The sequence below is a fragment of the Nasonia vitripennis genome (assembly GCF_009193385.2).
Source record: "Nasonia vitripennis strain AsymCx chromosome 2 unlocalized genomic scaffold, Nvit_psr_1.1 chr2_random0005, whole genome shotgun sequence".
NCBI lineage: Eukaryota > Metazoa > Arthropoda > Insecta > Hymenoptera > Pteromalidae > Nasonia > Nasonia vitripennis.
This window is the reverse complement of record NW_022279612.1, coordinates 1148771-1164221: the sequence shown is the minus strand read 5'-3', so window position 1 is coordinate 1164221 and position 15451 is coordinate 1148771. Positions and strand designations below refer to the sequence as shown.

Here is a 15451-nt window from a genome sequence, read left to right as displayed (position 1 = left end):
TAAATAAACACAAGGGTAATCGTATAATCGCGGTTTTAAGCATTATTTGCCACGTCCTATCAAATGGAAGGACTTAGGGAAACTTTCCTAACTTTTTTTTATGTATCGATGCATTATACCTATTGCCGTAAAAAACCTTACGACTCGGGGGAAAAAAGATACAGTAACTTTGCAGAGCGTGATTTGACCTTTAATGATCCCCCCAGTTTTATTTGCGCTCACGCTATTTTTTTCTGAATCATCCAAAATAGAAATGTGTTCGCTTTATCTGCCACATACTGTGTGTATATATATATATATAACTATAAAATATATTCAAGTATAATGTAAGAAACATAAAATCATGTTTATTTGTGCCATATTATCAGGTATGATATTTCTTCGAAGGCCAAAATTCAGAATTTCCATTTTTCAGCTACCGCAGACTTACTTAAGGTTTGGGCTTCGACGAGCACTTTTATACTAATAGATATGCTTTAAACACATATAATTTTCAGATGAGTGTGGGGATTTACAAAAAAAATATTAGTTAAAAAGTTGTCTGGATATTAACATAAAGTTTGTTACTTTTTAAAGTGTTCCCTACTGAAAAAAATCAGATGACAATCAACTGATAATCAGTTGATAATCAACTGATAAACAGTTGATAATCATGCCAAAACGTCCGCTGATTATCAGGTGATTTCAGCTCAATAGTTTTATTAAAGCTGATAGTTATAAATATGCGTTTATATGAGATAAAATGTTAATGATAATCAGGTGATAATCATTCAAAATTTGTAATCTTTAATATATTTATTATAAGTTGTTTAAAATAAGTAAAATTTATAAACTTTACATAATGAGGGCCAGTACTGGTGTTACCATCGGGATGATAACACGAAAACTCTGGCTGTGAGCTCCAATATTTTTATTTTTCAATAATTTAATTTAAATAAAATTTTTAAGTGTTAAAAAATAAAAATTTTGGAGCTCACAGCCAGAGTTTTCGTGTTATCATTCTGATGGTATACTTGATGAACCTGTAAGGTTTCAGCAAAAAATACAATTGCATTCAGGAGTAATAATAAAAAAATTTTACAACAGACATGAGTTTCTAAAAATATAAAACATTAATATTCCAATAATATTATATATTTATTTTATATTTCACATTGTATTATTATGGTGTGACTTAAACATTGATAAAAACAATTATCTTGTATGCGCTGCTACTTTGTCATGGCTTCCATAAATTCTGCAAAAAAAAAAAAAAATTAATTAATTAAAATTTTTTAGAGTATTTGAACATGACGAATTTTGATTAATATAAATATAAGTTTAAATGATTTATATATATATATATATATATATATAATCTACTTTTGCAATACTCCCCCCACCACCATCCAGTATGCCCTCACCAACCAAATAACGAAAAATTCGTTAATTTTTACATTATTTTTGAAAATCTTGAAAAACCCTACTTTGTTAACTTCACTGCCCCCTTCCCCACCATATAATGTAAAAATCGTTTCTTTTTTATGTGATTTATGAAAATTCTAAATCTCTAGTCACTACTGCCACACTATCTCCCTCTTCCACCACCCAATCAGAATGTCCATTGTAGAGGATTTTATTTATAAATTATATAAATATTATAATAATTAAGGACTCTAATGCTTATTGTATTTTTAAACTTTAGGATTAGAGTAATCACTACGAGCAAATTTTCGTTTCTCATCAGGGCATCTAAAAATATAGAAATATAACTAGTCACAATTCGTAGATTAACCGAATTTTACACAAAACTTATAATAACCAACATGTTATACCGATAAAAACACACAAGAGAATGTGTGGGACTTCACCGCCCATTGCTATGATAAGGCTGCGTAATGTCTTGGTAGCAGTACATACGGCCTGGCGTAGACTCATGTATGCTGCTTGAGTATATATGGGCCTATATTCCGAATACATTTAAATGGTTTCCACTATCCTTGGCCTTATGTTTTCTTGAAACCAGAGCGAATTAGTATAAAAGACCTTGCATTCAATCAAGTTGAAATAAAATAAAGAAACATGCGCATGTTGTGTTAATCTCTCTTATTATAAAAAAAGTTTCGCCGCCGCCGCCGGTTCAAGAATTTTCCCCCTCAATTTTCCCCCTCAATTTTCCCCCTCAATTTTTCTCCTCAATTTTCCCACTCGAATTTCCCTCTCAATTTTCTCCCTCATTTACTCCATCTCATCTACTCCATCTCACCTACTCTCTCGCATTTACTCAACACTGAAAAAAAGGCTCACCAAGATGGCCTGCTTATGGACCTGAGTAGATAGGCTATAGGCATACTGGAATATACGGGTTCTAGAACACCCCTTCCTCTCTCAAAGTGTTCTAGAATCCGTCGCGTGTATAAGCCCATATCCATCTCCCCTTCCCTCCAAAAAAGTGCAGTAGGTTTTTCTTTTGTCCCTCCTCCGACACGGCCCTCGATCTAGATCAGAAGAAAATCTATTGGCTGTTTTCTTAGAAGAGAGGGAAAGAGCAGCCCTTCGTATTTTCTAAAGTAATAGAATCTAAGGAAAAAACAGATTTGTCTCGTTCTCAGGGAAAGTGTGCACAATGTATTTCTTGTGCGTAAAAGAAAGCCTTCTCATACAGTAGGTGCATTTTTCAGCGCTCTTTAAGAATAAATACACTGCTGGCCTTTTTTTAGAAAAATGTTTTCACGAGTCAAAGCGATATTTGAATGCTATTTACCCTCGCGCGCAATAGTCCCACGCGCAACAGGCGCCCGAGCGGGTGTAAAGAAAGAAAAGGATTTTTGTCATCGCTCTGTTAGAGTTATTTACTGACCAAGAGAAAGAAGCGTAGGCTGTGTGACCTTTGCGGAGAAATGTATACACAATTATGCCACTGCTTTCCACCTCGCGCGCAATACACCCTCGCTCAGTAGACCCCGAGCAGGAATAAAAAGAAAATGTATACACTGCTTTCCACCTCGCGCGCAATAGTCCCACGCGCATCAGGCCCCGGAGTGGGTGTAAAGAAGAAAACGAATTTTTGTCAGCGCTCTGTTAGAGTTATTTACTGACCAATAGAAAGAAGCGTAGTCTGTGTGACCTTTGCGGAGAAATGTATACACAATTATGCCACTGCTTTCCACCTTGCGCGCAATACACCCTCGCTCAGCAGACCCCGAGCAGGTATAAAAAAAAATGTATAGACTGCTTGCAACCTCGCGCGCAATACACCCTCGCTCAGCAGACCCCGAGCAAGTATAAAAGAAAATGATTTTCTCAGTGCTCTGTTTGAGATAATTTACTGACCAAGATAAAGAAGCGTAGGCTGTGTGACTTTTGCGGAGAAATGTATACACAATTATGTCACCTCGTGCGTAACAGACCCTAGCGTTGCAGCCCCCCTCACGTTTGTGTAAAAAAAGGAAAAGGATATTACATGCCAGCGTCCGGAAAGTATCATTTTCCGACCACCGGGGATGTAAAATCGCGTACGTTCCACGGCCGGGAACAAAGAATGCTCAGATTGCATGTTTGACACATTGGCTTCGCCTCGGGTGGCAATACATATGCGATCTTGGGTCATTCTTTATTTTTCCGGCCTAGGTGTGTAATATACTATTGCAGCGGTCTTTAGAGTTAATTTACAGTCGAAGAGAAAGAAGCGTAACCTTTCCGATTGCGCGTGAAAATCGTTACCCGTTACACACAGGTACAAGAAAGGGCTTTCCAATTAAAATTTATTCCGCAGGGGAGGAGTTTGAGAAATTCTGGGCGGGAAAAAAGTATCTTAGGGATGTTTCTTGAGAATTCGGGAGGTAAATTTGCACAAATCGTAGGAGTTTTGGAAAATGTGGTGGAAAGGGAAGCTTCGGTTTGCCTGTATAAATAGTTCCAGTGCATGCTATGGTAAGTCAGTTTTCGATTTTTCCAATATAGTGAAAAGTTACAAGTGACGCAAGGAAGAAAATGGCTTTTAGAAGGAGCAACAGGAGCAGCATAAGCAACAGCAGCAGCATAAGAAGAAGAAGTCTGCAAACGGTCCAGGAGAGAGTTCGCTGGCTGATTGGTAATGCTCCGACGCTCCTCATGATGTTGGAGCCCGTTTCTTGGGCCATGGAGGCTATTGAATCCCGTAAGTATTTGTTCATTCATTCTTCTTTTCTCATTATGATTTGTTATTTATAATCATATTTTATTTGTTACAGTACCACCGTTACCGCCATTTGCTGCTATGCAGCAATTATATAATACTTATGCATCTCCAAGAAGCAGTCGAGAAGATGAAGATGAAGATCGCAGCTCTTCCAGAACCAATCAGGATTGAATATGATGTTTTAGAGGAGTTTATGCACGAGTGAGATCCATCATTGGACAGGTTAGGAACTGAACAAGGAGAGAGAAGTGATATATTACTAGAGGCTATGGAAGGGGCGGAAATTGTGGTGGGGAACGGGCTATATGAACGGACGAAGTACGATGAAGAGCACATTCGAGAAATCGAAGCGAACAACCAACCTTGTGCAAAGAGACCAAGACTCACCTAACTCTAAAATAAGTAAGTTCTATTTCTTAGTTCTCCCTCAATTCTCACCTATAAGACATTTTTCACTAACATACATTCTTATTTTCACTTTTCAGAATGGATCTATCTGCACTCAACAAGATTGCTGAGTGCGAGTTCTTGCCTAAGAAGAAAGTCACGGACTTGGAAAAAGATCATGAGTACATGGTGACTGCACTCAAGGAAGTAAATACGAAATTCGGCACAAAGATCGTGGCTGAGATCGATGACAGCTTTCAAATATTTCTGCCCGGGAATATCTCATCAGCAATCATGAAAGATCAAGAACTTTTCAATAACACAGCAAATAAACTTAGTTTATTCATATCATATCAGGGTGGAACTTCTTTTAAGTTCAGCACATGCTAAAATAATGAAATATAACGACTGATTATTGCTAAATAGTATTTATTTGTTTAAACTTGTATGTAATCTACATGAATAAATACATTATTAAATATAATAACATTTGCTTTCTTATTTATTTGAACCTTAAGTAATTCATACAATCTCATTTTTATTTATCCAACTATTGCGATCGCTACTGAATCCTAACCATTTAAGATATACACGTTTACCACTTTTCTTTAAAACTTTTTCTGGTAAATAAATTTCTGGATACATGGTTTTGTAAATTTCCGTTTCATAAAAGCCGCCAGAGACGGATTTATCATAATAATCTTTGAGGTGGTAAGTTACTGGATCTGTTTTTACAACTCGCGTTATTGAGAAAATTTCCGTAGACCAATTTGGCGTGTAACCTTTCTCAAAAACATTTTTTATCCTACTTATTCGTACTTTATCTCCTACTTTGAATTTCGGCTTTTTTACTGGCGACTTCTCATTTGGAAAACGTCTCTTGACTTCTCGCTCATTTGCCTGTGTAACATTTTCAGGCTCGATTCCTGTTGTCCGATGTTTTCTCGAATTGTATGCTTTGAGCGAGTTAGGTAAAATACCCAACCATTTATAGTTTCCTTGTTTACTGAATTCTAACCATATTGCATTTTTAAACGTTCTATTAAATCGTTCGCATATGCTTGCATGAATATTACTATGAGGAGAGTATAAGTTTATATTGTGCTTCTTCATAAGGTTTTGAAAAATTGAATTGTAAAATTCTTTTCCTTGGTCAGTTTGTAGATTCTTCAGTACTCGACCTTCTTTCAGTATTGACTTTATAGCTGCAGTAACATCATTACCACTCTTTGACTTGACTGGGATGGCCCATGCATACTTTGAAAATATATCTATGACAGTGAGTAAGTAATGAATACATTTGTTCTCTTTTGAATATGGTATTATTTCTACAAGATCAGATTACCAAGTTTCATCTATTTCACGTATGTCATATTTTCTTCTCTTGTATCGCCAGTAGATAGGCTATAGGCATACCAAAACATAGGCATACTAAAACACCCCCTCTCCTCCCAAAGTGTTTTGGTACCCGATGGAAGAGTGGGAATGGTTCTCCCTCTTTTCCGCATACTAAAACACTCCCTCTCCTTTCAAAGTGTTTTGGTACCCGATGGAAGAGTGGGAATGGTTCTCCCTCTTTTCCGCATACTAAAACACTCCCTCTCCTTTCAAAGTGTTTTGGTACCCAATGGACGAGTGGGAATGGTTCTCCCTCTTTCCCCATACCAGAAAACTCCCTTTCCTCTCAAGAGTGGGATGGATCTCCCTCTCTCCCGCACACGAAAACACTTCCACTCTAAGTGATTTGCTAACCGATGAAAAAGTGTACTCCCTCTCTCAAATATGTTTTTGGAATGCCTATAGCGTTCTCTAATTTTCTGTTTCACGGATTAAAAATCAATCCTTATTGACGCGTGTAAGACATCCTCGAACCGATGCCGATTTCGGGATTAGCTTTTGAGGAAAATGTGGGCGTGTACCGTAGAAAAAGATAATCCTTTGAGGTGTTTGCTTTCTTACACACCTGTTTCACGGATTAGAAATCAATCCTTACTGACGCGTGTAAGGCATCCTCGAACCGATGCCGATTTCGGGATTAGCTTTTGAGGAAAATGTGGGCGTGTACCGTAGAAAAAGATAATCCTTTGAGGTGTTTGCTTTCTTACACACCTGTTTCACGGATTAGAAATCAATCCTTACTGACGCGTGTAAGGCATCCTCGAACCGATGCCGATTTCGGGATTAGCTTTTGAGGAAAATGTGGGCGTGTACCGTAGAAAAAGATAATCCTTTGAGATGTTTGCTTTCTTACAAACCTGTTTCACGGATTAGAAATCAATCCTTACTGACGCGTGTAAGGCATCCTCGAACCGATGCCAATTTCGGGATTAGCTTTTGAGGAAAATGTGGGCGTGTACCGTAGAAAAAGATAATCCTTTGAGGTGTTTGCTTTCTTACACACCTGTTTCACGGATTAGAAATCAATCCTTATTGACGCGTGTAAGGCATCCTCGAACCGATGCCAATTTCAGGATTAGCTTTTGAGGAAAATGTGGGTGTGTACCGGGTGCGCACACCGACATCCTTTGCTCAGGTGGTTGACAATGCAGCATGGTATACTGATCGATGCCCTTTAGTTTTAGAATAAGCGTTACACCTTTCATACGAATGCTGCGTATTGCTTTGGAGAAAAAATGTGGGCGTGTGCAGGTTGATGCGCACGCCAAGGACCCCGCTCAGGTGGTAGACAATGAAGCATTGTATAGTGATCAGTTACACCTCTCATGCGAAAGCTTCATATTCCTTTTGAGAAAAATGCAGGCGTGTGCAGGTCGAATAAGAAATTAATCCTTATTGCTGTGTAAGGCATCCTCAGACCGTTGCCAATTTTTGGAATGAGCGATATGTTTCTCTTGAAAACGTGGGTGTGTGCAGGTTGGTGAAGTGATGAACCCTCAAAGCTGTTTTCCACGTTAGAGATAATTTTCGCACACACTTGAAACTGACGATTCTTGAAGAGATAATCTTACGCTCAATCTCTCTCTCTCCCTCCAAGAAAGCGTAGGTGTGCACTCGAGTGATTGAGGGATGGTCAAATTTTGTTGAGAGGGAGGAGATTTTAAAAATTCCGGTGGGAAGTGTCTAAGGGAGGTTCTATGAGAAGAAAGTGGAAATTTTTCGGCAATTCGAAGGACTTTTGGCAATTGAAGTGGAAAGGGAAGCTTCGCTGTCCACCGTATTTAAGGACCCGGTGCATGCTTCGTCAGTCAATTCACTCCTCGTTTCCAAGTTCATTCGACAAAATAGTGAAAAGTGTTCTCCCGCCTTCGAGTATAACCCCTCAAGATACACCGGAGTCAGGATTTTTCTTGCAAGCTGACAAGAAAATGTCACCGAAGAAGCTAAATTCACCAATGCAGCCTTCTCGAAGCCGACGGAGTCTGCAGGTCGCCCAGGAGCGTATACGTTGGCTGGTCGCCAACGCGCCAACTCTCCTAACAATGCTCGACTACGTCTCCTGGGCAATGGACGTGGTCGAAACACGTAAGTGAATTTTTTTTTTTTATTATACTATTCAAAAGTTTTTTTCTTTAAATTAATTTATTAAAATTTTTTTAATGTTGCAGTGCCACAACCACCAAATGCTGCTTTGCAGCAATTAGCATCGCGACGATCTCCGACGGCTGACCTGCCACGACGATCTCCGGCGGCTAACCTGCCACGACGATCCCCGGTGGCTGACCTACCACAACGATCCCCGGTGGCTGACCAGCCTCGACGATCCTCGACGGCTGAGCAGCCGCAGAGATCTTCGACGGCTGAGCAGCCTCGACGATCCTCGGCGGCTGACCCGACGCAGCGATCTCCGACGGCTGACCCGCCACGGCGATCCCCAATGGCTGAGCAGCCTCAGAGATCTTCGACGGCTGAGCATCCTCGACGATCCTCGGCGGCTAATCCGGCGCAGCGATCCCCAATGGCTGAGCAGCCTCGGCGATCTTTGACGGCTGAGCAGCCTCGACAATCTTCGGTGACCCGAAGAAGACGGTCTCGGTCGAGCTCAAGTTCTAGCTCGAGTTCGAGCTCGAGTTCGAGCTCTAGTTTGAGCTCTAGTTCGAGCTCCAGCTCTAGCGGAACATGTACATCTGTTAAAAGTATACGCGATCTCAAGCCGATTCCTAAGATCGCGTCCTCGAATATGAAGAGAAAAGTAAATGGTAAAAAATATTAAATTTATTCTTAAAATTATATAACTTTATTTAAAAAAATGCTAATCTGTTTTTTTATTGTTAAAGATCAAAAAGGCAACGAGCAGAAGAAGAAAAAGGTAGGAGAGAGAGAGACGTCACCAAAACCAGGAACATCTACAATGACTTCAGGTAAAAAAATGCTTTAACTATAAATTAGTTTTATTTTGTATACAATAAATTTATTTTTTGTTTGCTTTTATTTTTCAGAGGTTACGAGACCAGTACCGAGACGTGGTATTTTGCAATTAAAAAGGACTGATAGTAAACAACAGCAGCAACAACAGCAACAGCAGCAGCAACAACAGCAGCAGCAACAGCAGCAGCCACAGCAACACCAGCAACAGCAGCAGCAACAGCAGCAGCAACAGCAGCAGCAACATCAGCAACAGCAACAGCAGCAGCCACAGCAACAGCAGCAACAGCCGTCACAGCAACAACAGCAACCTCAGCAGCAACAACAACGCAATTTACCGCGGATTATAGATGATGAGATAATAATAGATCACATCAATGTAAACAAAATTTACAAAAATTATAAAAAAAAATAAATTTAAAGAATTGTGGACACCTCATCGTTTATTAAAACTTTGAGTTTTCCCAAATTTATTTAGAAAATTTAAAAATTGTAAAATATTTCAGAAAATTTAGATATGATTTTTAAATTGATATACTCTGCTCTTTGTCTTCCTTTTAGTGTAAATAAATAAATAAATTGACTATATGTTAAGATAAATTTCAATCCCTTTTCAACATTTTTTTTTTTGTTTTAAAAGATAAAAAAGAATCGTAAGAATTATAATTTTTTTTAAATTATTTTATTTAATCATTTTTTTTTTCATAATACATTTTAATCAACTTCGTCTTGACTAAATTTTCCAGACAAATAATTTAATAACCATGCTCTTATTGAAAGAGCATTATGGACGGCACATGCTGGTTTTCTTCTAATAGAAAGTTGATGGTGCAAGCAAAAGTAATTTTTATTACTTTTTATGTTCTCCAGTGGAGGGCATCCGAGATCTTCGACATTGGATATTAGACTGAAAAAAAAAAATGTGGATAAATTGAAGTATCAAGAGCATGGAAAAAAACTGAAGGAAAGTATAAATACTTACGTATTCGGCAAATAATTTTTTAACCACAGTGCTTTCTGTTCTCCTTTAACGAATATTTTTTTAACACCTCGCGTAAAGATTTGTAAGACTTGTTGAAGTCGATGGTATGGAATGTCACCAGAATTCCATTCGATTCCATGATAACTTTTTTCTAGCCAATGAATCATACATTTTTCTTCCTCGGTAAGTTCTTCCCACGGCATAGGAGACTTGAAGAGGTAAGCAGTTGGTAAAGCTGTTTTTTTTACGTTGAGGAAACTAATTTCCTTGAAAATAAAAGTATCCACAGGAATTCTTTGAAATCCTTGAATGTCAACAATATAAACATTTTCTTCTGGATATTTCAGTATGGTATTTTCGAACATCTTTTTGTATTCACACATTGTAGTCATCTTGGAGCTTTGTAGAGTTAGAATTTCAGTAAGAAGTGTGGATTGAAAATGAACAGATGACTTTCCTCACCCTGGTTTATATAAGAAGAAACTCCACCTTATGATTTTTTACAATTGGATGATTAAAAGAAGCACAGGCCCTGATTGGATGGGTCTGAAAGACGATTTCTCATTGGTCTAAAAGTAGAAAATTCACCCCTTCCCAAGAAAAACCACCCCTCCCTAAGAAAATTCACCCCCCCCCCCCTCAACATATCTTGCTCCTCAGCTTTTCTATTCAGAAGATGACGCTTCTCATTGGATCAGACATAAAAAAATCCACCTCTTCTTTCATGGTCTTCCCTATATAAAGGGAAACTTTACTTTGAGCAGCAGTCTTCGTCTACTACTACTTCTACTACTACTACTACCACAGTACACAAAACTAGTCCTTTTTTCGTTTACGAGTCTGTGAGTGTTACTTTAAGTTGGAAAAAGTAAATATGGCTTCAATTCAACTTTTCGAACGTCTTGTCGAAGTAGTGCGTGATACTTCACGAAATATACACGGAATGAGCAATAATGATATTCATTATTGGCTAGACATGTGCAATTCTACAATAAAGGAATTGAACGAAAAAATCAATAAATCTAATCTTTCAAGAGGAGAAAAGCAGAAATATCAAACTTGTATGACACATCTTTCATGTGTGCAAGTTCAACTCGAACAACATCTTCAGCAAGGAGGAAGTCTACAATCGGAAGAAACTGAAGCTAGAGTTGAGTGGCGTGATGTAGAATCAGCTTTTCAAAATCGAATTAGAACAGGTGTAGTTGTAAATATAAAGCATGTGGACATTCTAAGTTTTTTTAACGATGCGCAAAAGCTTTTCAAGGTTAAAGTAGAAGATTGCTTGAAGGAATATAACGCTGTAAAAATAAATTCTGACTTTATCGCAGAATTTTCTATGCAGAAAAATGGAGAGGAAACAACTGACATTAAATATTTTACAAGTGAAAGTGTTACAGCATTCATGTCAACGAATTTGGAAGAATGGTTTAAAGATCATATCAAAGAACCTATTCTCACCCAGCTTGAAGAATTTCAGGAGAAAGATTCTGGCTGGACCCTGACGAGTATTATCAGTTTGTGTATCAATATGAAAAAATATTCTCCAATCAAGGGGAGTTCCTTCATTCCACTTCCAAAGTTTATAGAAAAGAAAAAGGCATGTGTTAATATTCGTAATAATGATAATCAGTGTTTCAAGTATGCTATACTTTCAGCATTGCATCCTAGTGAAACTAATCCCAATAGAGTTAATCAATATCGTATGTATGAGAACGAGCTGAACTTTGGTGATATAGAATTTCCAGTCAAACTTAAAGATGTACCAAAATTTGAAAAATTAAATGATATTTCAGTAAATGTATACATGTTAAAAAAGTATAATGAAAAGTTTGAAGTATCGCCATGCCATATTACAAAAGAAAAGAAAGAAAAACATGTAAATCTACTCCTCATTCAAGATTTTTACATAGATGAAAATGAAGAAAATAATCATGATGTTGGCGGAAGCCTGCCTAAATACCACTACGTTTGGATTAAGTATCTGTCTCGAATTTTAAGCTCTCAATTAAGCAAATCTCATGTAAAATCATACCACTGCGAAAGGTGTTTACAAATTTTTTACTGTAAAGAAAGGCTGGAAATGCACGAAAATTATTGCAAAAATATAAATAAATGTCGAATTAATTTGCCCGACTTTAAGAATAACATTCTTAAATTTGAAGATTATAATAAAAGTGAAAAAGTTCCTTTTGTTATTTATGCAGATTTCGAATGTTTGTTAAAGCCTACTGAAAATGAAAATGCTTTTCAGCTTCATGAAGCATATAGCATAGGCTATTATATAAAGTGCAGCTTTGATGACAGTTTATCTGTTTATAAATCATACAGACAAAAAAATGAAGATGAAGAGACACCGGCAAAATGGTTTGTTCGAGAATTGAAAGGAATTAGTGAAAAGATTGATCTACTCTACAAAAATCCAAAACCAATGAGACTTACAGATCTAGAAGAATTATCTTTTCGGGGGTCAACTGTTTGTCATATATGTCGAAAGCCTATTAAAAATGATGAACTCGCAGTACGAGACCATTGTCATCTAACAGGACGGTACGTTAGTTTTTAATGTATACAAATATTTGACTTTAATGCTGTACAACATGTAAGACATTTTTTTTCTATTTAGTTTCAGAGGGGCAGCTCACAATTCATGCAATTTAAATTACAAGGATTCGAGGTTTGTGCCGGTTATCTTTCATAACCTCAATTATGACACACACTTCATTTTGAAAGAGATTGCTACTTCTACAATAATGACTGGACGAGTATCTCTGATACCTCACAACAAAGAAAAATATATTTCATTTACGAAGTTTATAGATGACTGTGACATCAGTTTTAGATTTATTGATTCATGGCGTTTTTTACCATCATCGTTGGAAAAGCTTGCATCATATTTGGAAACAGTGCCGATAGCAGTAAATGAGTTCAAAACTGATGGATTTACAGATGAGCAAATCAATCTTCTGAGACGAAAAGGTGTATTTCCATATGATTTCGTAGATGGATTGGACAAGTTGATGACTACAAAACTGCCAGAAAAGAATGAGTTTTACAATAAACTAACAGATTCTCACATTATTGATGAAGACTATCATCATGCTGTTACAGTGTGGAATATGTTTTCTACAAGAACTTTGGGTGAATATTCTGATTTGTACTTGAAAACAGATGTTTTATTATTAGCTGACGTCTTTGAAAGTTTTCGAGAGACATCACTGAAAGCGTATAGTTTATGTCCTACACACTTTTACACGACTCCAGGTCTCACATTTTCAGCAGCTCTAAAAATGACAAAAGTGGAATTGGAGCTTCTCACAGATATAGATATGCTGATGTTTATTGAAGCAGGCATTCGAGGAGGAATAAGTCAATGTTGCAATCGGTATGCTAAGGCAAACAATCCCTACATGGGATCATCATATGATAAGAAGCAGAAAACGAAGACGCTCTTATATTTTGATATTAATAATCTTTATGGATGGGCCATGGTGCAGTATTTACCAGTGGGAAAATTCAAATGGATTGAATATGAAACAAATTCAAATTTTTTCAATGCACCACCAGACTCTGATACAGGCTACTTTGCTGAAGTAGATTTAGAGTATCCTGAAGAAATACATGATGATCATCAAGATTTGCCTTTTTGTGCAGAGCATCGTACACCCCCTGGCTCAAAGCAGAAGAAACTGCTGACTACTTTGAACGATAAGAAAAGGTATGTCATTCATTATCTTGCGTTAAAACAGGTACTAGATAATGGACTTCGACTTAAAAAAGTGCATAGGATTCTGAGTTTTGAGCAGAAGCCTTGGCTCAAACCATATGTTGAATTTAATACAGAGAAGAGAAAGCAGGCCAAGAATGAGTTTGAGAAGCTTTTCTACAAGTTATTAATTAATGCAGTATATGGTAAGTGCATCGAGCGAGAACGATCTCGCGTTGATGTGCGATTAGTGAATAAATTTACTGGTCGATATGGAGCAGAAGCACGTATAGCTCAACCAAATTTTCATAGTTGTGCTATCTTTGATGAAAATTTGGTTGCTATACAGCTAAAGAGAACAAGTATTACAATTAAAAAACCAATATACGTTGGTCTCAGCATTCTCGATATGTCTAAAACATTGTTATACGATTTTCATTATTCGTATATGAAGCGGCGACTTGGGGAAAAATGTAAACTCCTTTACACCGACACAGATAGTCTAATATATGAAGTTGATGACGTGGATATGTATAAAATAATGAAAGAAGACTTGCACAAATTTGATACTTCTGATTACAAAGAGAACAATCAATTTGGAATTCCACGTGTCAATAAAAAAGTGCCTGGATTAATGAAAGATGAATGCAATGGCAAGATTATGACAGAATTTATTGGTTTACGTAGCAAAATGTATAGTATTTTGATAGATGGATCTGAGACTGTGAAAAAAGCCAAAGGCATAAAGTCAAGTGTTGTGAAGAAAACAATCACGTTCGAAGATTATCGAAAATGTCTTGAAGAACAAATTATTGTTAAACGTGAGCAGTGCAACATTCGCTCTAAATTACACATAGTGCATACTGAAAAACAGAACAAAATAGCACTAAGTCCGCATGATGATAAAAGATACTTATTACCTCATAGCACAGACACTTTGCCTTGGGGTCATTACCGAATTATTGAGGAGCAGATGGCACTGGCTGTAAGTCAAATGGAGGAGGATGAAAAAATGGCTGATACAAGAGGAGAAAGAGTGGGGGAGATGGAATTGGAGAAGGGGTATGAAGCAACCAATACTAAAGAAGAAAGCGAGAGAGCAATGGAGAGGGGGAGCGAATTGTCCAATGAAAACAGTGCAGCACGAGTGGGGATGACACTTTATGGCGATACAGGCGAACAAATCTTTATAGAATACGATGTTTGTGAGGAGCTAATGCACGAATGGAATCCATCGATGGAGGGGGCATCTTCCAATAGAAGAGATATTCTACAAGAGGCTATGGAAGGGGCAGACATCGTGGTGGGGAATGGGCTATATGAACCGACGCACCACGGTGAAAAGCACATTCGAGCAGTCGAGCTTGAAAATTACCTACCTTTGGAGAAGAAACCAAGACTCACTTAACATTTTCAAGTAAGTTCATAGCTGATTCTCACTATTTTTTTTTTTTGTTCTCAAAGAAAATCTTTTCTCTAACACACAAATTCTTATTTTTTTCACGTTTCAGAATGGATCTATCTGCACTTAACAAAATTGCTGAGCGCGAGTTCTTGCCTAAGAAGAAAGTCACGGACTTAGAAAAAGATCATGAGTACATGGTGACTGCACTCAAGGAGGTGAAGACTAGATTCGGCACGAAGATCGTGGCTGAGATTGATGACAGCTTTCAAATATTTCTGCCAGAAAAGATCTCATCAGCAATCTTGAAAGATCAAGAACTTTTCAATAATCTTTCAAACACAGCAAATAAACTTAGTTTATTTATAACATATCAGGGTGGAACTTCTTTTAAGTTCACCACATGCTAAAATAATGAAATACAAAGACTGATAATTATTAAATACTATTTATTTGTTAAAACTACAATTCACATGAATAAAAATACATTAT

General features: G+C 37.3%; 2 protein-coding genes across 2 annotated transcripts in view; one reads left to right on the top strand and one right to left on the bottom strand.

Annotated features, from left to right (window-relative positions):
• Positions 1 to 1116: 1116 nt before the first annotated feature.
• The window catches only part of LOC100115126 (troponin C, isoallergen Bla g 6.0101), a 330323-nt gene continuing 315988 nt past the window's right edge, over positions 1117 to 15451 (bottom strand). Inside the window, exon 5 of the mRNA XM_031925117.2 lies at positions 1117 to 1237. Within this exon, the coding sequence (XP_031780977.1) occupies positions 1212 to 1237 (26 nt within the window). The 3' untranslated portion in view covers positions 1117 to 1211. The remainder of the gene's footprint in view (positions 1238 to 15451) is intronic.
• LOC116416437 lies at positions 10532 to 15318 on the top strand. The gene is made up of 3 exons (XM_031925114.1): positions 10532 to 12401; positions 12478 to 14974; positions 15069 to 15318. The coding sequence occupies exons 1-2, from the start codon at positions 10726 to 10728 to the stop codon at positions 14963 to 14965; spliced, it is 4164 nt and encodes a 1387-aa protein (XP_031780974.1). The 5' UTR covers positions 10532 to 10725; the 3' UTR covers positions 14966 to 14974; positions 15069 to 15318.

Coding starts and splice junctions, on each gene's coding strand:
- LOC116416437 (XM_031925114.1), top strand. CDS start 10,726: ATGGCTTCAATTCAACTTTTCGAACGTCTTGTCGAAGTAGTGCGTGAT. Junction 12,402..12,477: donor CATTGTCATCTAACAGGACG/GTACGTTAGTTT, acceptor TTTTCTATTTAG/TTTCAGAGGGGCAGCTCACA.